This window comes from Petromyzon marinus, chromosome 71, assembly GCF_048934315.1.
Source record: "Petromyzon marinus isolate PM22_M1 ecotype Great Lakes invasive population chromosome 71, UKy_Petmar_22M1.pri1.0, whole genome shotgun sequence".
Lineage (NCBI taxonomy): Eukaryota > Metazoa > Chordata > Hyperoartia > Petromyzontiformes > Petromyzontidae > Petromyzon > Petromyzon marinus.
The window spans coordinates 188,151-213,301 of record NC_133737.1 but is presented as its reverse complement, the minus strand read 5'-3'; the positions used below and the strand labels follow the sequence as shown (position 1 = coordinate 213,301).

General features: G+C 44.2%; 1 protein-coding gene across 4 annotated transcripts; it reads right to left on the bottom strand.

The window, feature by feature from the left end:
* Positions 1-869: 869 nt before the first annotated feature.
* On the bottom strand, positions 870-24,678 carry LOC116957267 (uncharacterized). 4 transcript variants are annotated; one of them, XM_076055261.1, is made up of 4 exons: positions 24,588-24,645; positions 17,469-17,535; positions 6,273-6,395; positions 870-4,834 (listed from the first exon to the last, which is right to left on the bottom strand). In XM_076055261.1, the coding sequence occupies exons 3-4, from the start codon at positions 6,320-6,322 to the stop codon at positions 2,365-2,367; spliced, it is 2,520 nt and encodes an 839-aa protein (XP_075911376.1). In that variant the 5' UTR covers positions 6,323-6,395; positions 17,469-17,535; positions 24,588-24,645; the 3' UTR covers positions 870-2,364. The 4 variants fall into 4 exon arrangements, with proteins under 4 accessions (XP_075911376.1, XP_075911375.1, XP_075911377.1 ...); XM_076055260.1 differs by lacking the exon at positions 17,469-17,535 and having other exon boundaries at positions 24,588-24,678; XM_076055262.1 differs by lacking the exon at positions 6,273-6,395 and having other exon boundaries at positions 24,588-24,649.
* Positions 24,679-25,151: the final 473 nt, after the last annotated feature.

The window sequence follows — 25,151 nt, the reverse complement described above, 5'->3', positions numbered from 1 at the left end:
GCCTAGGTCTAATCTCTTGTGATTATTTTATGGTTTGTGTTTAACCAAGATTTGTAATGTACCATTAGATGTTACCTCCGGTATTTCAAGGGTTTTTATTAACTTTTGCTCCCTGTCTGCATCCAGGGATCCGTGTTTTTTTTTTATTCTCGAGGTCAGAGATATCCCGAGGGCTGGAGATATAACCAAGCCCTCACTTTCTTGACTGCCAGAATTCACATTCCTTAGTTCTCTTGGTGAAGTTACATAGATAGAAATATAAAATAGGAAACAATGTGAGTTGAATAACGGTGAAATAAAATAAGCAAGAATAAAGCCACTAATATAGACTGCAGTCTATCATGTCGACTTATTCTTATAGCCAAGCTTGAACTTTTTCCGTACAAAAAAATATATCAGTTATAATGTCCGTTTGCCCTGTGCTGTGTCCGTGCCTGTGATTCTGGATATTTGTTTGTGATCGGTCAACAGTGCCAAGCAGGTCATGGTATGTGGTCCTTTGGCAATCTGGAGATTTTGCAGATCGTCGTCGTTAACCTCCCTTTGCCCCCGGAGTTTATTATTTAATGGCCTTTTACGACCTCCAGATGCTTGGTGCTTGTTGGAGGTAGCAGGTTTGAGGGTGTTTATATATTTTATCGATTATTAATAAAAAATGGCAGAATTATTCTTACTCTTTGGTTCTATTCGGTAAAGTCACGTAGGTAAAAAATAAAACAAAAATCACGACGTTTCGGCCACAACACAAGTGGCCTTCATCAGGTGAAGGGACCAGACTGTCTCGAGGACAGCGCTGGAGTGAACACAGCCAAGCTCAGACCGCGACCTTTAAGCTGTGTGAGAGGAATTGAGGTGCCTTGACAAAGGAATTAGCATAAAAATAAGCATTTAATTGGCGGACTTAGCATGATGAACGGTGTAGAGGGGTGAACATGTGCAGGCCGGCGAGGGGGGGAGGGGGAGTTTATATATTGGTGTGAAAAGGGAATTTTAAGAAGCTGCGAAAGTTTGGGGTACCACTACTTGAAAAAATATACTGTACCATTGAAAATAAGTTTAATGTTTGGTTCGATTTAGAACATCTTTCCAATGGTTGCTTAATTTGAAACCATCTTCTCGGTTGAAATTGTCTGTGTTTGTAAATCTGAATTGCCTCGTGAACAAATCTCTAATAAAAACCCGTGGGTTTGCAAAGAACCTTGGTATCGGAGAAAATTATATCGTGATCACCCACAGCGTTGTAACAGTGATCAGCTACGGCAGAAGAATTCGTTCTGCCGTGTTTCAAATCTGATTTGTGCTCGCGAATTCGGTCAGAGACATGTCGCTTCGTCTCCCCGATATAGCAATCACCGCAGGTACAACTCAATTTGTAAACCCCGGGGTACTGCAAGTCAGGAATGACATCATTCACGGATGGGATCAGATCACGAATTTTGTGTACTGTATTGAACCGGCCCTGGATCTTGTGTTTGTTTAGAATTTTGGAAATCTTTTTAGTAACGCCTCCTATATGTGGCAGTGTGATGGTTTTGACCGGAGTATCAAGTGGTTGTTTCTGTATGGAGGGAGAAACAGCTTGGCGGATGGTACGGTCAGAGTACCCATTCCTTTTGAGGGCCAAGGTGTACATGTTTTAATTCACTGGCCAGGTGGTGTTGGTGCGAAATGCAAGAATTATTCTTAATATAAATTTTGGAAAAAGGCCTACACATACAACACCTTGGGAGAATTTCGCTGTCCAAGGGAGGTTCGTGACCCCTGCTGTTTTCGTCTTTTGTTTTGTTGTGGGGTTTTTCCTTCATGGCGGCCTTCTCTTGAAGTCAACTGGGGATTTCCCGCAGAATCCCATTAGCCCCCCCTCCCCCCTTGGGTTTGCCATTTTTTAAAATTACATTTTATAACTTCCCCAGCAGACTTGTGAGTAATTATCCTCCAGCAGTCTTTTGTGTGGCAAGGCAGGAGGCAGCGGAGAGGGGTGACTCACCCTTTCCATGCCCCAGCGCTACATCCCGATCAAAATGATTACAAAACAATAGAAAGAATCAATCAATACAATTTTGTGGAAAAGGCATATTTACAACATGCTCTTCGAGTGTTTGTGATGAGATGATACAAAACAACTGAGTTGCTGAGGCGATTAAGCAAGCACCATATAAATGCTAAAATTATTATAACGTAGTGAATGCTTCGGAGATTATTGGCTCTGGCTCCTGGCAAGAGATCTAACCAACCCACAGGTCCGCAAATACTGGTTGCTCTTACTCTGCAGGTTGAACCTAGGAATGGAGTGTTCGACTTCACGTTATTGTAATTAAAAGCCTGTAACAAAGGGGAATCTATTGGAGCTTCATTGTCTCAAGCTTACACATCTACAGGGTCTCCATTTGACTTTGTATTGTCTAAGAAGTCCACCCACACCTCCACTTCCACAAACTGCTGGGAGTTGCCTCGCTCTGCCTCACAGTCAGAATTCTCCTCCTGCTTAACGTTGCATCCATCGATGTAAAGACGCAATTTTGGAGTTGAATCTTCATCTTCACATTTCACCTTCACTTGTTCGCTCTTCACCATCACTTCTTCACATTTCACCATCACTTCTTCGCTCTTCACCATCACTACTTCACATTTCACCTTCGCCGCTTCAAAATCCACCTTGATACATTTCATTCCGTCCAAGCTGGAAGTAAATTCTGGTTCTTTTTTCAGCAGGGATGGGCTCATTGCAGCACTTTGACTTTCACAAGCCGATTTCAGATTCCGCTCCTTGGGGATCTTTTGATACCTGTGTGTCCTCTGGTGTCTATGAAGCTGTGGTGACCGCGCAAACGCCTTCCCGCACAGAGTGCACTTAAAGGGTTTCTCTCCTGTGTGTGTTCTCTGGTGTTTTTTAAGATGTGATAACTCTGCAAATGCCTTCTCACACACAGTGCACTTGAAGGGTTTATCTCCTGTGTGCGTTCTCTGGTGGTCGTGAAGATGTGATGACTGTGCAAATGCGCTTCTACACACAGTGCACTTGAAGGGTTTCTCTCCTGTGTGTGTTCTCTGGTGTTTTTTAAGATGTGATGACCGTGTAAACGCCTTCCCACACACAGTGCACTTGAAGGGTTTCTCTCCCGTGTGTGTTCTCTGGTGTCTCTGAAGAACTGCTGACTTTGCAAATGCCTTCTCACACACAGTGCACTTGAAGGGTTTCTCTCCTGTGTGCCTTCTCTGGTAGATCTTAAGACCTGATGAACATGTAAACGCCTTCTCACACACAGCGCACTTGAAGGGTTTCTCTCCTGTGTGCCTTCTCTGGTGGATCTTAAGACTTGATGACTGTGCAAATGCCTTCTCACACACAGTGCACTTGAAGGGTTTCTCTCCTGTGTGCATTCTCTGGTGGTCGTGAAGATGTGATAACCGTGCAAATGCCTTCTCACACACAGTGCACTTGAAACATTTTTCTCCTGTGTGCGTTCTCTGGTGGTCGTGAAGATGTGATGACTGTGCAAATACGCTTCTACACACAGTGCACTTGAAGGGTTTCTCTCCTGTGTGCGTTCTCTGGTGTTTTTTAAGATGTGATGACCGTTTAAACACCTTCCCACACACAGTGCACTTGAAGGGTTTCTCTCCCGTGTGTGTTCTCTTGTGTCTCTGAAGAACTGCTGACTGTGCAAATGCCTTCTCACAAACAATGCACTTGAAGGGTTTCTCTCCCGTGTGTGTTCTCTGGTGGTCGTGAAGAAGCGATGGCTTGACAAATGCCTTTTCACAGACAGTGCACTTGAAAGGTTTAGCTCCTGTGTGTGTTCTGTGGTGGCTCCTAAGAACTGATGACTGTGCAAATGCCTTCTCACACACAGTGCACTTGAAGGGTTTCTCTCCTGTGTGCGTTCGCTGGTGGCTCTGAAGAACTGATGACTGTGCAAATGCCTTCTCACAGACACTGCACTTGAAGGGTTTCTCTGTGTGCGTTCTCTGGTGTTTTTTAAGATATGATGACCGTGTAAACACCTTCCCGCACACAGTGCACTTTAAGGGTTTCTCTCCTGTGTGTGTTGTCTGGTGTATTTGAAGATCAGATGAACTTGAAAATGCCTTCCCACACACACTGCACTTGAAGAGGTTCTCTCCTGTGTGCGTTCTCTGGTGTTTTTTAAGAACTGCTGACTTTGAAAATGCCTTCTCACAAACAATGCAGTTGAAGGGTTTCTCTCCCGTGTGTGTTCTCTGGTGGTCGTGAAGATGCGATGGCCGTGCAAATGCGCTCCCACACACAGTGCACTTGAAAGGTTTAGCTCCTGTGTGTGTTCTCTGGTGACTCCTAAGAACTGATGACCATGCAAATGCCTTCTCACACACAGTGCACTTGAAGGGTTTCTCTCCTGTGTGTGTTCTCTGGTGGTTTTTAAGATGTGATGACTCTGCAAATGCCTTCTCACACACACTGCACTTGAAGGATTTCTCTCCTGTGTGTATTCTCTGGTGTCTTTTAAGATGTGATGACTCTGCAAATGCCTTCTCACACACACTGCACTTGAAGGGTTTCTCTCCTGTGTGTGATCTCTGGTGGTTTTTAAGATGTGATGACTCTGCAAATGCCTTTTCACACACACTGCACTTGAAAGATTTCTCTCCTGTGTGTATTCTCTGGTGTCTTTTAAGATGTGATGACTCTGCAAATGCCTTCTCACACACACTGCACTTGAAGGGTTTCTCTCCTGTGTGTGTTCTCTTGTGCTGAGTCAAACTTCCAGTACTATCCGTGCTGTATGCACACTGGTCGCATTGTTTATTTTTTGTGCCGAGCTGCGCCGAGTGCCGTTGCTCCATCAGACCAATTCTGCAGAGGAAGCGTCAGATGAAGAGTCAGCTGCAGTCAGAAAAACGTATCCACACCATCTACGTCAGTATCAAGACACAGAGGAATGCATATATACACAGTCACACATGACTTGCACATCTATACTTATTCATATATTCATGATATAGTGAAAATTATTCCCCAATTCATCACGCGGGCTGTTCACGCACACAATGAGAGGGCCAATGGTCATAAATATTCCTGGATGCCCTAGTATCTTCAAAATGAATGTTTACCCAAAACTCCAAGCACACAATTTCGGCTGTCTAGCTATGAAAGGAATATTTAAGAAAAATTCAGCTATAATAGCAAAGTGTGTTGAAAATAATACTATTTGTATGATGCAGAAATGCATAAATTAATGTTCAATCAAAACTTCGAGGTGGAATCCAGGCTCAGATTTGCTGTAATGCTCGAATGAACAGATCTAACTTCAGCTGCATATGTGCTGAGATATTTTCCTGACTGTTTCCATCCTTACAAAAAGACCCAGAGGAAAATTAAAATAAACTATTGTTTTGATTTAACCTCCATGTTCAATCGTTAATATACATTACTGCAAATACAAACTTGACATCGTCACACACTGGCATGGTAAAAAGGTGGTGGTGTGTCCAGAACCATGCCTGGCCACCTTCATCTGCTCATTATTAATGCTTTCTCACTTCATCATGTAATTAATTTAAGATCAATCAACATAGCAGAGGCCCACAATAAGTTCAGCTTTCACTTACACTATGTAACACGATTTTTTTTTGTCACTGGATGGCTAATGTTATTTTTTTATTGGTCATGCCCACAAACTTTCGTTTTGTAACCAGGACTTTACGTGAAGGAATGACACAAATGCGCACGTTTTCTCATTGAAAATAGGTACATTTCAAAAGATCACTGTCCTGGTCACAAAAGCAAAGTTTGTGGGGAATAATAGCCATTTTCTGTACTTTTGAGGCATAAGCAATTAGAAAATAACACTTACTACGCAGGGACAATTTTTTTTGTTACACAGTGTTATCAATCATGTTTGCTGTCGGCGATAATCAAACTAATTGTTGAGTTCATAATGCAGTGAAATAACTGCAAGATAAACTCTTAAATACACGTACATTTCACGTGGATCATTAACATATTATATAAACAAAACATCCAACATTCATGACGAATTGCAAGTAACCTTTTCCCAGTGCTAATGCCATGATAGGTGCAATTTAAGGCCATGTAAGTGTGGATTCCGTGTCAGCAGATAATGGGAATGATCCAGGTGTCAAGGGATGACTGACAGAAGAACCAGCTGTGCTCCCCACTGTCTTGCTGGGTTTTAGTAACCCAGCGTTCCACCTATTATTCATGTGGGCGTCGCTCTTCCGACCCCATCGTTATTGCAGAGCAACTATCTCTTATCTGCCATGAAGCATACCTCACGGGCCTCCTCCACAGAGGCCGATCTCCGCTCCTGGCACCAGTCATCGGCAGGTCCGATCACCTCCACATCCTCCAATCTCTTCTCTAGCCAATGCCTCGCCTGATCAGCCCCTAATATCTGGACAAAAAGCTGCTTGAGCATGCAGTGTCTGGGAATGCGGGATTCATGACCAAACCAATGCGGCCTCGCCTGCAAAAGAAACTCAAGATTATATTCTATATTGATATCTTAAGGGTCTGTAAGCTTCTAAATAGAATATAAACTGGTTGAATAGAGGATGAATCATAGGCAGACCAGCCTTCACTGTATAAGCCAGCACAGATGGTCATTTAAATAACTTCATATTTTGAATCCACAGAGTAATATCTGTGGCCAAGAAGAATCACAGCTTTGTCCGTTAGTTTCTGAAAACGCTTGTCCTGGTGAGGGTCACGGTGGCAGCACGCTGAGAAGGGCGGTCCAGGCCTCCCTTTCCCTGGCGACAGACTCCAGCTCATCCTGGGGAATTCCCAAGCGTTCCCAGGCCAGCCGAGTGACATAGTCCCGCCAGCGTGTCCTGGGGCAAGCGTGTCCTGGGGTCATCGCCCAGTGGGACGTGTGTGGTAGAGATCCAGGGGGAGTCTATTGGGGGGCATCCTTACATATATTCTATATTGATATCACCCCTAGAGCCAGGGCCCAGGGGGTTGTGTTCACCAACAAGCGCCTCGTGACCGCGTGACCCACGTAGCTCAGGCAGGCCAACTCTAATTGGCTAAGTGGTGCCATCCTGTGTGTCGAACATCCGCAGGATGAAGGGTGAGGGGCGGATGCGATGCCAGTATGGCAGGGAGAGGGATGGTCTCAGACGGACTTGACATTAGCGATGGACACAAAAAGCTTTGTACGGAGCAGAAGTCCAGGCACCTTCCACACAGTGTTACACAGTCTAATGAAAGAATGCTGCTCGACTAATTTGAACTGAGACTTTGGCTGCCAAACCAGAGCTGGTCGTGAACACATTAACCAGGTATGGGAGCTCCTACAAGACTTGTAGAACTGCCTGATTATTCATGCAGAGTTGAGCAGGTGCAGTGTTGTATGACATGACATTCCCAGGCAGGTCATCTATTTTTGTGGAACATTTGCAAGGCCCCATTTCATGATGGAATTATCAAGGCACAGAACAAGATGCCCTAATTCCATCTCACTGAGTAGCCATTACCAAATCATTAGCAGATGTGACATGGTTGACCAGCAGGGAACGATCCCTTAACTATAACCAGGCATTGATGAGCGTATCATTGTAACTATAATGAATGCAATGGTTTTCATATGACTATTTGGAGATTCTCAAACTACATAGTTATTGAAGATGCTATGTAATGTAATGCATGGGGCCAGAGTGAATTTCTGTCACAAGCCAAGTTGAACAGGAAATGGCTCCGACTCCTGGTCACGCAGGTTTAGACTGTCCTGCCCAAAATCATACAAATCCTCAAATAATGTGAACAGAGGCATAGATTTGAAAACAAATAACCCAAAGTCCCAAGCCTCTTTATGGTACTACAGGCCTTAATTAAATTAAGAATGCAGAGATCTAGTTTCTGTTGAAAATCCGTACACCTCTACTGTGGTCAATAGACAGAAGATACGGCAGCCCCTTGAATTTCGCGTAGGTTACGTTCTTGGAAATTGCTGCGCGAAAGATAAAAGCGCGATATTCAATACTTAAGCCTTACCAAAGTAATGGCGTTAAGTAAACGTCAACGAAATTTTACATTACATATGAATTAAGTACTGTACTGTATTCCAAATAAACTATACAATTGAAATAAAGAAGAAGAAACCGGATACAAAAAATATTCCAAGACAAAAAATTAGTATAAACCTATAAAGATAAAGCAGACTTTGCGCTTGTGTAGATTTTTTTGTGAACCAATTTGCGCCAACACACCCCAAACTCTCCACGCACACTCACGGGTGAGTTAGTGTGTTCTTCCCATCTGCTGCTGGCCTGTTAAACAAGGCCAAGGGCTTACACTGTTTTTAACATTGTATCTATAAAATGACACCTTGCCGATATTAACTATGCTAACCTATTTGTATTTATTATTTTAAAATTATATCTTAAAGCTATTTTATATTCGATATTTATTACATTTTATATACTTCAGCCCCTTGGTGTTAGACTTTTAACCATTATTATAGTAAGACTTGTTTAAAACTTATTTAAGATTTTAGATTCCTATATGTTGAATGTATGCACCATCCTGCCAAAGTAAATTCCGTGTCGGTGTGAACTTACATGGCGAATAAAACCCTTTCTGATTCTGATTTTCCACTATTTTTAGCTTCCCTGCTCACCTTCAACACCTGTACCACGTGCACACTCCAAACCCCCCCCCCGCTCCTCACCTCCCCCCATTGCTTTCTCTTGCCATGTGTTAAAGCCCGGGGTATTCTCACAACTTCCGGTTTGCCACACATGCAAACACATATTGACATTTCATCTACGACAATTCCACGCACTCACCATGACATAAGTGTCTCCACCGCACTGCTACATTTGTTCTCACAGATCTACTTGCAAGTCTGACAATCCTAGACAGGCTCGCCAGCATTGCAAAAAATGTCATCAACACCAAGAGGCAAATCCTGCAAGGTGATGATGGCTACCATTTCCCACTTCGCCAAACTGACCCAGCAACAAGTTGCGAACACAAAAAGATTGCCGCCATGGACTTCTTTGCCTTCAGGATCATGGTGTGAAACGGCAGCTTAAATCTCTTCTTGAGACGCAAAAAGCTCTTCCACCAATTTGCTGTCGACATGTATGCCAAAATTGAAGCTTCATTCGATTAAACCTATCAGATGGAAAAAAACATCCAACATTGTCTATCTTGAAGCTCTCCAAGGGCCACGGATTTACAAGCCCTGCGATTGTATAACACAACCGAAAACCCGTTACAAAAACACGCATTTACCGACTTCACTGTCAGAAGTCAATTATTCTAATGTAGTGTTGTAAGGACGAGCAGACTTCTTTAGGAGGCACACTCTGTTTATTGTATTATTTCCTTATACAACGCTTAACACGCACAGAGGGATATTCGGTCCCCTCACCCGATACCCTAGGGAGGTACAGCCTCCGGACCTGGCGGGACTCTCACGTCTACCGCTAACCTCCTTGATACCTAAGGAGGTACAACCTCCGGACTTGGCGGGACTCACACGTCTACCGCTATCCTAGTCCTCCGGCTAGGACTTAGGGGAGGCTATCGGACCCACCGCTGGCCCGGTGGGTCCTGACCACTGGGTATGCCGAGCCTTAGCCCTTAGAAGGGCTGAAAGGCTGGTCCAGGGTCCTAGCTAGGCTTCAGCCCAGTCTTCTATCTTCGTGCAGGGAGAGAACTCCGCGAGGTCCGTTGGGTCACCCGTCTTATACCCCTTCGTGGCCAGGTAGAACCAATCATACATTCCCACGTGGAACCGTCTGATTGGTTCGCACCAAACCCTGGCCACGATCCGTTTCACCTCGACTGACCCCAACCGTTGTACCCAGGGGTAATGCTGCACTGCCCTGGTGGCAACGCAGGTTACGCAACAGCGCGTAGTTAACACCTCTACACATATATTCTATATTGATATCACCCCTAGAGCCAGGGCCCAGGGGGTTGTGTTCACCAACAAGCGCCTCGTGACCGCGTGACCCACGTAGCTCAGGCAGGCCAACTCTAATTGGCTAAGTGGTGCCATCCTGTGCGTCGAACATCCCCAGGATGAAGGGTGAGGGGCGGGTGCGATGCCAGTATGGCAGGGAGAGGGATGGTCTCAGACGGACTTGACATTAGCGATGGACACACAAAGCTTAGTACGGAGTAAAAGTCCAGGCACCTTCCACACAGTGTTACACAGTCTAATGAAAGAATGCTGCTCGACTAATTTGAAGTGAGACTTTGGCTGCCAAACCAGAGCTGGTCGTGTACACATTAACCAGGTATGGGAGCTCCTACAAGACTTGTAGAACTGCCTGATTATTCATGCAGAGTTGAGCAGGTGCAGTGTTGTATGACATGACATTCCCAGGCAGGTCATTTATTTTTGTGGAACATTTGCAAGGCCCCATTTCATGATGGAATTATCAAGGCACAGAACAAGATGCCCTAATTCCATCTCACTGAGTAGCCATTACCAAATCATCAGATGTGACATGGTTGACCAGCAGGGAACGATCCCTTAACTATAACCAGGCATTGATGAGCATATCATTGTAACTATAACGAATGCAATGGTTTTCATGTGACGATTTGGAGATTCTCAAACAACATAGTTATTGAAGATGCTATGTAATGTAATGCATGGGGCCAGAGTGAATTTCTGTCACAAGCCAAGTTGAACAGGAAATGGCTCCGACTCCTGGTCACGCAGCTTTAGACTGTCCTGCCCAAAATCATACAAATCCTCAAATAATGTGAACAGAGGCATAGATTTGAAAACAAATAACAACCCAAAGCCCCAAGCCTCTTTATGGTACTACAGGCCTTAATTAAATTAAGAATGCAGAGATCTAGTTTCTGTTGAAAATCCATACACCTCTACTGTCGTCAATAGACAGAAGATACGGCAGCCCCTTGCATTTCGCGGAGGTTACGTTCTTGGAAATTGCTGCGCGAAAGATAAAAGCGCGGTATTCAATACTTAAGCCTTACCAAAGTAATGGCGTTAAGTCAACGTCAACGAAATTTTACATCACATATGAATTAAGTACTGTACTGTATTCCAAGTAAACTATACAATTGAAATATTCTTAGTTTTTTCGGTAAAGTCACGTTGAAGAGAAACAACAAAATAACAAAATATATATAAAACAATACAAAATTCTCACGACGTTTCGACTATAACTCAAACGGTCATCATCAGGTGTGTCGGTTTGCATAAATTATTTTAAAAAACGGCACATTTATTTATTTATTAAAAAAAACGTTGGCGTCACGCGCAGCGATTGGCAGTTTGCCCAGGACTAGTCCATCCATTTTTTGAAAAGAGGAGGGGGGAGACGAAATTTTTTTTATAATGTATGCTGTCTGAAAGCCACTGTAAGCGTGAACAATCAATCAAGAACTGAAATGATTTATCAAATCTTTCCAATGATTGCTAAGATAGAATCCATCTTCTCGGTTGAAATTGTCTCTGTGCTTGTATATGTGGATAGCCTCATGAACGAATCTCTCATGGAAGCCAGATGGCTTACAAAGAACCTCCGTCTTGGAAAAGTCAATGGCATGTGAGCCTACTGAATTAGAACAATGATCTGCTACGGCCGAGGTGTTGGTCCTACCGTGTTTAAGGTCTGCTTTATGTTCACGAATGCGGTCCGAGACATGGCGTTTGGTTTCTCCAATGTAACTACTACCACAGAGGCAACTTAGTTTGTAGACACCAGGGTATTGTATGTCCGGAATCACATCTTTTACAGACGGAACCAGATCACGGATTTTATGTAATGTGTTGAAACGGACCTGGATCTTGTGTTTATTCAAGATTTTGGAGATCTTTTTTGTGATCCCAGCAATGTAGGGTAAAGTGATGGTTTTGAAAGGCTCCTCAAGAGGGTTCTTCTTCATGGTTTGAGTGATAGCTTTGCGGATTGTATAGTCGGAGTAACCATTAGCCCTAAGAGCTTGGTGTACGTGCTTGAGTTCACTGCTTATGTGTTCCTGGTCGGATATGCATTGGGCTCTATGATACAGAGTCTTGATGAGAGAATTCTTCTGTGATGGATGGTGGTGGGAATCCGGTTTCAGATAAGCATCCGTATGGGTAGCTTTCCTGTAGACAGAGTGGCTCATTGAACCATCAGGTCTCTTTTTAATTAGGACATCCAAAAAAGGTATCTTGCCATCTATTTCGACTTCCATGGTAAATCTGATGGCTGGGTGTATGGAATTGATGTGGTCGAAGAATTGGTCTAGAGCAGGCCGGCCATGTGGCCAGATGACAAAAGTGTCATCCACGTACCTCTTCCATAAGGTTGGGCGCAGAGTGGCAGTCTGGATGGCGTCAGTCTCAAATTTCTCCATGAAAATGTTAGCTATAACTGGAGAAAGGGGGGAGCCCATTGGGGTGCCCTCAGTTTGTTTGTAGAAAGTTCCATTCCAAGTGAAGTATGTATTGGTTAAACAGTGTCTCACCAGGGGGGGTACCTCAGTGTTTAGTCCTTGATGAACCAAGTCTTCAATGATTGCAATGGTGTCAGGTACAGGAACCTTGGTGAATAAGGAAACTACATCAAAACTGACAAGCAGGTCGTCTGGGGACAGGGAAGTACCCTTGATTGTTGATACCAGGTGAGTAGAATTTTGTACCGCAGAGGTGGTCTTTCCAGTGAAAGGACGCAGGATTTCAGACAAAAAACGAGCTAGTTTGTAGGTGGGGGAGCTGATAGTAGAGACTATGGGACGAAGAGGTGTATCAACTTTATGCATTTACACTCACCTCTGCTACTGTAACTTCTTCTAATGCGAAACGAATTCTTTTCAAAACTAGCTTAGCTCTTATCTCAGAAAAAATCAGACTTATACGCACAGAACTAGATCAGTTAGACAAGACACTCTACAAATCACACTTATCATTGACGGCAATAATGTCCACATCGGATTGGGAACATGTAGACAATATGACTGCCTCTTCAGCTGCTACTATGTCGACCAAATGTAAGGAAAACCTGATTTCCAAATTTAACCTCCTATTCAACAAAAGACCGGACCCACACACCAAAAAGTTAGACGTTAATAAAGTCGTAATTAATCGCAGTAACAGTTCTATTTCCGATGGTCTGAAATCCGTTTTAGCTAAAGGTCTAAACTTTGCAGTCACACCTAAACACATACCAGTTAATGATATAATTTCCCAAGTAGACGTTGCTCTCAGGGGCCTGGGTCACATCGCTGCAGACGTAGCAAGATCTGAAATCGCTGCAACCCTCAAAAACGCTAAGATGCCAGCTAGCAACCTCAGCAAAAATGAGCGTTTTGAATTATATAAATTAAAAAAGAGGAATGATATTGTAGTTCTCTCAGCTGACAAAGGCAATGCTACTGTTATCATGGATAAAATAGAATACAACAACAAAATTAAAGAATTACTCGACGATGGTAGTTATACAAAAATAAAAAGAGATCCCACCAACAGCCTCGTCACACAAACCAACAAAATAATTTCTGATTCAACCGCATTAATTGATCAATCTAAACAGTTTTCATTGAAACCTTCTGCTGCCAGGCCACCAAGATTATACGGCTTACCAAAAATACATAAAGTTGATACACCTCTTCGTCCCATAGTCTCTACTATCAGCTCCCCCACCTACAAACTAGCTCGTTTTTTGTCTGAAATCCTGCGTCCTTTCACTGGAAAGACCACCTCTGCGGTACAAAATTCTACTCACCTGGTATCGACAATCAAGGGTATTTCCCTGTCCCCAGACGACCTGCTTGTCAGTTTTGATGTAGTTTCCTTATTCACCAAGGTTCCTGTACCTGACACCATTGCAATCATTGAAGACTTGGTTCATCAAGGACTAAACACTGAGGTACCCCCCCTGGTGAGACACTGTTTAACCAATACATACTTCACTTGGAATGGAACTTTCTACAAACAAACTGAGGGCACCCCAATGGGCTCCCCCCTTTCTCCAGTTATAGCTAACATTTTCATGGAGAAATTTGAGACTGACGCCATCCAGACTGCCACTCTGCGCCCAACCTTATGGAAGAGGTACGTGGATGACACTTTTGTCATCTGGCCACATGGCCGGCCTGCTCTAGACCAATTCTTCGACCACATCAATTCCATACACCCAGCCATCAGATTTACCATGGAAGTCGAAATAGATGGCAAGATACCTTTTTTGGATGTCCTAATTAAAAAGAGACCTGATGGTTCAATGAGCCACTCTGTCTACAGGAAAGCTACCCATACGGATGCTTATCTGAAACCGGATTCCCACCACCATCCATCACAGAAGAATTCTCTCATCAAGACTCTGTATCATAGAGCCCAATGCATATCCGACCAGGAACACATAAGCAGTGAACTCAAGCACGTACACCAAGCTCTTAGGGCTAATGGTTACTCCGACTATACAATCCGCAAAGCTATCACTCAAACCATGAAGAAGAACCCTCTTGAGGAGCCTTTCAAAACCATCACTTTACCCTACATTGCTGGGATCACAAAAAAGATCTCCAAAATCTTGAATAAACACAAGATCCAGGTCCGTTTCAACACATTACATAAAATCCTTGGTCTGGTTCCGTCTGTAAAAGATGTGATTCCGGACATACAATACCCTGGTGTCTACAAACTAAGTTGCCTCTGTGGTAGTAGTTACATTGGAGAAACCAAACGCCATATCTCGGACCGCATTCGTGAACATAAAGCAGACCTTAAACACGGTAGGACCAACACCTCGGCCGTAGCAGATCATTGTTCTAATTCAGTAGGCTCACATGCCATTGACTTTTCCAAGACGGAGGTTCTTTGTAAGCCATCTGGCTTCCATGAGAGATTCGTTCATGAGGCTATCCACATATACAAACACAGAGACAATTTCAACCGAGAAGATGGATTCTATCTTAGCAATCATTGGAAAGATTTGATTAATCATTTCAGTTCTTGATTGATTGTTCACGCTTACAGTGGCTTTCAGACAGCATACATAAAAACAAATTTCGTCTCCCCCCTCCTCTTTTCAAAAAATAGATGGACTAGTCCTGGCAAACAGCCAATCGTTGCGCGTGACGCAAACGTTATTTTTATATATATAAATAAATAAATATGCCGTTTTCAAAATAAATTTATGCAAACCGACACACCTGATGATGACCGTTTGAGTTATGGTCGAAACGTCGTGAGAATTTTTATTGTTTTATATATATTTTGTTATTTTGTTGTTTCTCTTCAACGTGACTTTACCGAAAAAACTAAGAATATAGTAAGACTTGTTTAAAACTTATTTAAGATTTTAGATTCCTATATGTTGAATGTATGCACCATCCTGCCAAAGTAAATTCCGTGTCGGTGTGAACTTACATGGCGAATAAAACCCTTTCTGATTCTGATTTTCCACTATTTTTAGCTTCCCTGCTCACCTTCAACACCTGTACCACGTGCACACTCCAAACCCCCCCCCCCCGCTCCTCACCTCCCCCCATTGCTTTCTCTTGCCATGTGTTAAAGCCCGGGGTATTCTCACAACTTCCGGTTTGCCACACATGCAAACGCATATTGACGTTTCATCTACGACAATTCCACGCACTCACCATGACATAAGTGTCTCCACCGCACTGCTACATTTGTTCTCACAGATCTACTTGCAAGTCTGACAATCCTAGACAGGCTCGCCAGCATTGCAAAAAATGTCATCAACACCAAGAGGCAAATCCTGCAAGGTGATGATGGCTACCATTTCCCACTTCGCCAAACTGACCCAGCAACAAGTTGCCAACACAAAAAGATTGCCGCCATGGACTTCTTTGCCTTCAGGATCATGGTGTGAAACGGCAGCTTAAATCTCTTCTTGAGACGCAAAAAGCTCTTCCACTAATTTGCTGTCGACATGTATGCCAAAATTGAAGCTTCATTCGATTAAACCTATCAGATGGAAAAAAACATCCAACATTGTCTATCTTGAAGCTCTCCAAGGGCCACGGATTTACAAGCCCTGCGATTGTAAAACACAACCGAAAACCCGTTACAAAAACACACATTTACCGACTTCACTGTCAGAAATAAATTATTCTAACAAAGCCAGCATGGCAAGACATTACCCTTAATGTTTGATTACTGAGACCTGTGCGAAGCCGGGTAACTTAGCTAGTACTGAAAAAATACTATATCTTAGATGTTGGTGCTTGAATGGGGAGCGGTAGTCCAACGGTTAGCGTCCTGAGCTATAATCCCAGCGAGCCGATTTGTATTCCTACAGAGCCAAGCCACGACATTTGGCTGTCGCCTGATGAAGCTGGTTATAATTACTGGCGAAACATCGTACTCAGATTGTAAATGTTGTGGCTTGGCTCTCCAACACACAACCGGTGTGCTGTACTAGTGACGAATTTGCCACGTTCTTTTGATGTGACAACCCTTACTAGTTGGCTGTGTCAGGTGGTAGGCGGGTTTAACGACACATTTATATATCTTCTTTGGTTCTTTCGGTAAAGTCACGTAGAATGAGAATAAAATAATAAATTAATAAAATAAAATAACACAATAAAATTTTCACGACGTTTCGGCCACAACACAAGTGGCCTTCATCAGGTGAAGGGACCAGACTGTCTCGAGGATAGCGCTGGAGTGAAGACAGCCAAGCTCAGACCGCGACCTTTAAGCTTTGTGAGAGGAAACAGAGCGCCTTGACAAAGGACTTAGCATAAAAATTAGCATTTAATTGGCGGACTTAGCGTGATGAACGGTGTAGAGGGGGTGAACATGTGCAGACCGGCGAGGGGGGGAGGGGGAGTTTACATATTGATGGTGTGAAAAGGGAATTTAAGTTGCTGCGAAAGTTTGGGATACCACTACTTGAAAAAATATACTGTACCATTGAAAATTTGTTTAATGTTTGGTTCGGATGTATCTAGCATTGGCCTTCACCTGATGAAGGCCACTTGTGTTGTGGCCGAAACGTCGTGAGAATTTGATCGTGTTATTTTATTTTATTAATTTATTATTTTATTCTCATTCTACGTGGTGGTGACTTTACCGAAAGAACCAAAGAAGATGAATCCTTGCAGTCACGAAAGCTTTAAATCGAAACCTTCATATATTTAGACGATCTAACCCAGGGGGGTCCCCAACCCCCGGGCCGCAGAACGGTACCGGTCCGTGGCCTGTTAGGAACCGGGCAGCACAGCAGGAGGTGAGAGCGGCGAGTCCGCGCGTGGCCCACCCATTATTTTATTTACCAATTCCGTCCGCGCCACTTTTCCGCACTTGTCTCAGTCATAGTTTTGGTAAGCCCACGAGCTAGCCCCTAGCAAAAATGAGTAAAAAACAAACGTTGTTGGAGAGCTTCTTTGAAAAAAGGGGGAAAAACCCAATGATGAACCCTCTTTGCGGATTGTACGGTCAGAATATCCGTTCATCCTGTTGGCTTGGTGTACGTGCTCCAGCTCACTGGCTAGGCCTCCTTCCCCCCTCTCTTACCTATATAACCTCTTGCCACGGCAGCTCTCCTGCCGACTTCAGCATTTTCTTGCCGTGGTTGTCCCACCTGATGAAGATCGCTCGTGTTGCATTCGAAACGTCGTGATTTGTTTTATTTTCTTATTTCTACCAACGTTACTTTACCGAAAGGACAAAAAAGTATGGATTCCTGCAGTCACGAAAGCTTAAAATCAAGATGGAATTGATGTGGTTGAGAAATTGGTTCAGTGCTGGCAGGCCATGTGGCCAGATGACGAACGTGTCATCTACGCATCTCTTCCACAAGGAAGGACATAGGGTGGATGTCTGGATGGCATCTGTCTCAAATGTCTCCATGAAAACATTCGCTACCACTGGCGATAAGGGAGAACCCATTGGGGTACCCTCATTTTGTTTGTAGAATGTACCATTCCAGGTGAAGTAAGTGTTGGTAAGGCAGTGCCAAGCCCTCACGATGAACAGATATTCTGACCGTAAAATCCGCAAAGCTGTCTCCCCAGCAATGTGGAGACAACCATCTGAGGATCCAACCGAAACCCTCACTTTGCCATACATAGCAGGGGTTACCAAAAATATTTCCAAAATCTTAAAGAAACACAAGATCTAGGTTCGTCTCAACACAGTACACAAAATCCGTGATTTGATCCCATCTGTAAAGGATGTGATTCCTGACATGCAATACCCTGGTGTCTACAAACAGTTGTGGCTGCGGCAACAGTTACATTGGGGAAACGAAACGACATGTCTCGGGCCGTGTTCGTGAACACAAGGGAGATCTGAAACACGCAGGACCAATACCTCTGCCGTTGCCGATCATTGTTTAAAGCTGCGGGCTCACACGAAAGAGATTTTTCCAAGACGAAGGTACTCTGCAAACCCACCGGCTATCATGACAAATTTGTTCATGAAGCCATCCAGATATATAAACACAGACACAACTTCAACCGAGAAGATGGATACAAACTGAGCAATCATTGGAAGGACGTTATTAACCAAGTAAAGTCTTAACTGACTGTGATGTCAGCTGTTATTTCCGGCTCTCTGAGTACATCACCAGGTTAAATATCTGTGAGGTGGCCCAGCCACAGGAGGATCCCCGCCACCTCTGGTGGCTGCGACCGTCTCACATTGACGTGCTCATCTCTCTCACATTGACATGCAAATTCCTTCTCTAGCTCCGCCCACTTACCCTTGGGATGAGCCCACCAAAATCTTAGATATAAAAGTCTCCGCCACGCGCGCTTGCGAGGGATTTGGCTCTCGAACGGTGGGCTTGACGTCGAAAAAAAATTGGCAGGCAGCACGCCCTAAGCCCCGCGGTGGGAATAGGCTATTCCGTTTTCCCATCCGTAAACTCTAATTAGTAAAATGAGCGATTTAGTGCCATTATAATTTTAATTATTTATTGCGCGAGCTCGACCGTACCAACTGGCGACAATTGCATGGGGGGGAGGGGGGCGGACCCTGCCAAGTGATGCGCGTTCAGTCGAGCTCACGGGGGACATTTTCCTGTACGCGTTTAACATGCAATTAATATAGACATAAAGCTGCGGCTGTTTCTTCACAGTGTGATGTCCTCTTCGCTCCCCCCCACCCCCAACACGATGCGTGCAGTTACTGCTATGAAGTCCGTAGATATTAATATTACAGCGCTTATATACCATTATTGTAATATTATTGTTTATTATTATTATTATTAAATAAATACGTTGCCAGATATTACAATCATAATGTTTGTGTGCACAAAACTCATTTTTCATTATTACGTTGCTAAATATTGCCTTTTTTAGCTGTGCTTTTATGACGCTGCGATGCTCTAATGCCAGTCTGTGATGTAGCCTGCTGCCTGTTGATTAATTAACGTCAGTGCACTGGCACTCTATCATCTACACTGATAATTTTCCTTTTGACCATTGAGCGTATGCCAGTCTATAATCTGTTGCCTGCTTCTTTACCTCACTCAGCGTACTGCCACAGCCTTTCATGTCGACTGTTTTCTGCTTTTTCAGCTGCTGCCTGTATTGCCAGCTTTTTATGTCGACTGTAGCTGTGCTTATGTCATTGAGTCGGCGTACTGGCAGTCTATAATCTAGACTGTATCCTGCTTCTCAACTTACCTGTGCGTACTGATGCTCTTTCATTTACACTTACTACAGCTTAATTCTTCAATGCATTTCTATTGTTTCGATTGCTCACCTCACGCTATTTACTCATACGTAGTACTGCGATGCTGATCAAAATGTTATACTGCTAAATACATTGGACGTTCTTAGCTACAGCCCATTGCATTTCGTCTATCGTTTTGTTACATTGGTGGGAACATCATCCATTTCTATTTCGCCATACCGCACCTTTACTTTTCACTAAAGCGGGGAGAACGCAGGGAGGTTCAATGCCCCAAATATTGTTGACCTTGCTTTATTACGGTGGGTGAGGAACATTGCCGGAGGGACATTGTTCCTCCATACCAAGAAAACACCATCGCACGATTTCCTGACAATAACAGAGCATGCGATGCCCTACAATAACACATTGTCCTGTCGCAAGGCCAAGGTGCCTACCACGTCAACATTCCTCCAATTACAAAGCTGCAGGACAAAGACATCCTCTCAAAACTGTCTTCGCTAAAAATACTTCTATTCCTTCGTGATCATGGACAGAGGAGGAAACTGCATATGATGGTGCGCCAACCTCTTTCACCAGTATGTTGTCGATTAGTATGCCAACATTGAGAGTGAGCGCCTTCTATTGCATTCAACTAAATCAAAACCGACTGCGTGTGAACAGTATGCTCATCTCTGGGACGCCATCAATGCCGAAGGAGATACAAACGCTCACAATATGGGCAGATTAGTTGCTTTGCCTTCATCCTTCACAGCTCCACCAAGATACATGCATGAGAAGACTCAAGATGCCATGACGTACATCAGCCAACATTCCACGCCCCATCTCTACATCACCTTCACTTTGCAATCCCGAATGAAAGGAGATCCAGCTTTATCCAAACCAAAAGCCACCAGACAGACATGACATCTTAGCAAGGGTCTTCAAACTCAAAGTTTATTGCCTCTTGATGCTTATTACGACCAACGAAGGCGGCGTCTTTGGATAGACAAGCAGTACCTTGCACACCATTGGGTGGCAAAAATGTCCTCTTCCTCATGCTCACATTTCCCAATGGATGAGGGAAACAATTCATGCAATTCACATTGACACATTTATCAGTACTGAGCTACCTCACCTTCATCAAGACCCTGCCCTTTTGTTATGAGTTCTGCAACCAAACGGTCCATGGCCCATGTGGCCAGTTCTATCCAAATGCGCCATGTATGCAAGACCACAGCTGTACCAAGAGATATCCATGCAACTACTTGAAAGACGCTCAAGTTGGCCCATGATGGCTATCCTCTATATCTTCACAGAAATACTGAGCATGGTGGATTTCAAACAACGCTCAGACCTGCCACTAACTCGCTAATTAAGGTTCACAACCGCTGGATCGTTCCCTACTGCCCTCCCCTGTGCAAGATCTTCCACCATCTTCATGAAGCTATGACAGAAGCTTCTGATGCTCAGTCCCCTTTCCTAACTGACATTGCTCTTCAGCATAAATATTAAAGTTTGCAGCCCATCTAACCCCATGGGGACTCTGCCAAAAAATACAAAGAGGGCATGAGTAAGGACATCCTCCACGGAGCTCAACGACAAAATACAAACCTCGGCGTCAACTTCTCTGATGTGATCTTCAAACAGGCCCTCATCCCCCTTCAGGACAAACTGCACTGGATTGGTGCTAAATACCTCGCGTCTATGGGACTACCAACGCCCTACACGGACAAGCTGCATGCCCTTGCTCAAGAGGCCCTACGTTAAATACGCCATTGTGCTTCAACGGCTTCGTATATTTACTCACGAAAATTAACCGAGGCTCATGCGTGCACAAAGTCAAGCCCACACGAACATCTTGGAAGACATTGAGACTACAAATTGAGTCTTTTTGTTTCCCCCCTTGACGCACCTGCCAGTACTGGGAAGACTTTTGTTTTCAAACTGCTCCTCGCTAAGGCTCGCCAGAGAGAGAGACAATTGCTCTAGCTGTGGCATCATCGGGGATTGCTGTGTAAGTCTTTGTGTGTGTAAGTGGATGTGTGTGTAAGTCGATGTGTGTGTAAGTCGATGTGTGTGTAAGTCGATGTGTGTGTAAGTGGATGTGTGTGTAAGTCGATGTGTGTGTCAGTCGATGTGTGTGTAAGTCGATGTGTGTGTAAGTCGATGTGTGTGTAAGTCGATGTGTGTGTGTAAGTCGATGTGTGTGTAAGTCGATGTGTGTGTAAGTGGATGTGTGTGTAAGTCGATGTGTGTGTGTAAGTCGATGTGTAAGTGGATGTGTGTAAGTCGATGTGTGTGTAAGTCGATGTGTAAGTCGATGTGTGTAAGTCGATGTGTGTGTAAGTCGATGTGTGTGTAAGTGGATGTGTGTGTAAGTGGATGTGTGTGTAAGTCGGTGTGTGTAAGTGGATGTGTGTGTAAGTCGATGTGTGTGTAAGTGGATGTGTGTGTAAGTGGATGTGTGTGTAAGTCGATGTGTGTGTAAGTCGATGTGTGTGTAAGTCGATGTGTGTGTAAGTCGATGTGTGTGTAAGTGGATGTGTGTGTCAGTCGATGTGTGTGTAAGTCGATGTGTGTAAGTCGATGTGTGTGTAAGTCGATGTGTGTGTAAGTCGATGTGTGTGTGTAAGTAGATGTGTGTGTAAGTCGATGTGTGTGTAAGTGGATGTGTGTGTAAGTCGATGTGTGTGTGTAAGTCGATGTGTAAGTGGATGTGTGTAAGTCGATGTGTGTGTAAGTCGATGTGTAAGTCGATGTGTGTAAGTCGATGTGTGTGTAAGTCGATGTGTGTGTAAGTGGATGTGTGTGTAAGTGGATGTGTGTGTAAGTCGGTGTGTGTAAGTGGATGTGTGTGTAAGTCGATGTGTGTGTAAGTGGATGTGTGTGTAAGTGGATGTGTGTGTAAGTCGATGTGTGTGTAAGTCGATGTGTGTGTAAGTCGATGTGTGTGTAAGTCGATGTGTGTGTAAGTCGATGTGTGTGTAAGTCGATGTGTGTGTCAGTCGATGTGTGTGTAAGTCGATGTGTGTAAGTCGATGTGTGTGTAAGTGGATGTGTGTGTAAGTCGATGTGTGTGTAAGTCGATGTGTGTGTAAGTCGATGTGTGTGTAAGTCGATGTGTGTGTAAGTCGATGTGTGTGTAAGTCGATGTGTGTGTAAGTGGATGTGTGTGTCAGTCGATGTGTGTGTAAGTCGATGTGTGTAAGTCGATGTGTGTGTGTAAGTCGATGTGTGTGTAAGTCGATGTGTGTGTAAGTGGATGTGTGTGTAAGTCGATGTGTGTGTGTAAGTCGATGTGTAAGTGGATGTGTGTAAGTCGATGTGTGTGTAAGTCTCTGTGTAAGTCGATGTGTGTAAGTCGATGTGTGTGTAAGTCGATGTGTGTGTAAGTGGATGTGTGTGTAAGTGGATGTGTGTGTAAGTCGGTGTGTGTAAGTGGATGTGTGTGTAAGTCGATGTGTGTGTAAGTGGATGTGTGTGTAAGTGGATGTGTGTGTAAGTCGATGTGTGTGTAAGTCGATGTGTGTGTAAGTCGATGTGTGTGTAAGTCGATGTGTGTGTAAGTCGATGTGTGTGTAAGTGGATGTGTGTGTCAGTCGATGTGTGTGTAAGTCGATGTGTGTAAGTCGATGTGTGTGTAAGTCGATGTGTGTGTAAGTCGATGTGTGTGTAAGTCGATGTGTGTGTAAGTCGATGTGTGTGTAAGTGGATGTGTGTGTAAGTCGATGTGTAAGTCGATGTGTGTGTAAGTCGATGTGTGTGTAAGTCGATGTGTAAGTGGATGTGTGTGTAAGTCGATGTGTGTAAGTCGATGTGTGTGTCAGTCCATGGGTGTGTGGGGAGCGATAGTGTAGCGGTTAGCGCTACGCTGCGCTATGAACCTGGCGACCCGGGTTCGATTCCCGCTCACGGCCACCAACACCGGTGACGATTATCTGAACCGGTCCCGGACCTCCCCTAGGTCGACTCAGCCTCAAATGAGTACCTGGTGCGGTGTGTAGTAAACATCGCCACTAGGGAGACAAAGGCGGTCGGGCGTGGTGCTGGCCACCCACCCCCTCGTGTACCGTTCCGGTCTTCATAGGTGCTCGCTAACAGCACTTGCTCCTACAGTCTGTTAAGGCTATACGGGGGATCTTTGTGTGTTTGAGTCCATGTGTGTGTAAGTCTATGTATGTGTGTTTGAGTCCATGTGTGTGTGTTTGAGTCCATGTGTGTGTGTTTGAGTCTATGTGTGTGTAAGTCACTGTGTGTCTGTGTGTAAGTCTATGTGTGTGTAAGTGTATGTGTGTGTGTTTGAGTCCATGTGTGTGTGTTTGAGTCTATGTGTGTGTAAGTCACTGTGTGTCTGTGTGTAAGTCTATGTGTGTGTAAGTGTATGTGTGTGTGTTTGAGTCCATGTGTGTGTAAGTCTACGTGTGTCTGTGTATTTTTTGCACAGGCAACGCCAGATGTCTGTGTGTAAGTCAATGTGTGTGTGTAAGTCAATGTGCGTGTGAAGTCAATGTGTGTGTGTGTAAGTCACTGTGTGTGAGTGAGTCGATGTGTGTGTGTAAGTCAATGTGTGTGTGTAAGTCAATGTGTGTGTGTGAGTCAATGTGTGTGTGTGAGTCAATGTGTGTGTGTGAGTCAATGTGTGTGTGTGTGAGTCAATGTGTGTGTGTGTGTAAGTCAATGTGTGTGTGTGTAAGTCAATGTGTGTGTGTGTAAGTCAATGTGTGTGTATCTAAAGTCCATGTCTGTGTGTATCTAAAGTCAATGTGTGTGTGAGTCTAAGCAGATAATTAAAGCAAATGCAATCAGGCGATGGGCAGGAGGCGAGGCCCCGCATGGCTAGGCCCCGCGTTGTCATGTTCCGGCCTGGACGTCGATTCCATTACTCGCTGCTACTCAATTGATATCCCTACGAGAGAGAGCGAGAGGAGCGAGGCTGTACCTGGGTAAACAACAACAACAACAACAACCACCACCACCACCAACACGACAACAACCACGATGTGAACTTCTCACCTCGGCTCACAGTGAGCGCGCGCGTAGAGTACAGCAGCTTCCTGGTGTCTTGTGACGTCACGCGGCAGCAGGTGACATGACGTCACTAGCGGGGTACACCTCTCCCCCTCAAGCCGATGAGGTAATGCATTGGTGACGTCAGAGAGCGGGGTTAGAGTTCAAGTTTATTCAGATTCCTATTCCATTGATCCCTCTATTGAACATTGACCCTTTGGTGTGCGTGAGCTCAACAACGTGAACATTGTGTATACAGTGTGTGTGTACAAACTGTGTATAAGTGTGTGTGTACAAACTGTGTATAAGTGTGTGTGTACAAACTGTGTATAAGTGTGTGTGTAGAAACTGTGTATAAGTGTGTGTGTACAAACTGTGTATAAGTGTGTGTGTACAAACTGTGCATAAGTGTGTGTGTACAAACTGTGCATAAGTGTGTGTGTACAAACTGTGTATACAGTGTGTGTGTACAAACTGTGTATAAGTGTGTGTGTACACACTGCGTATACGTGTGTGTACAAACTGTGTATAAGTGTGTGTACAAACTGTGTATAAGTGTGTGTGTACAAA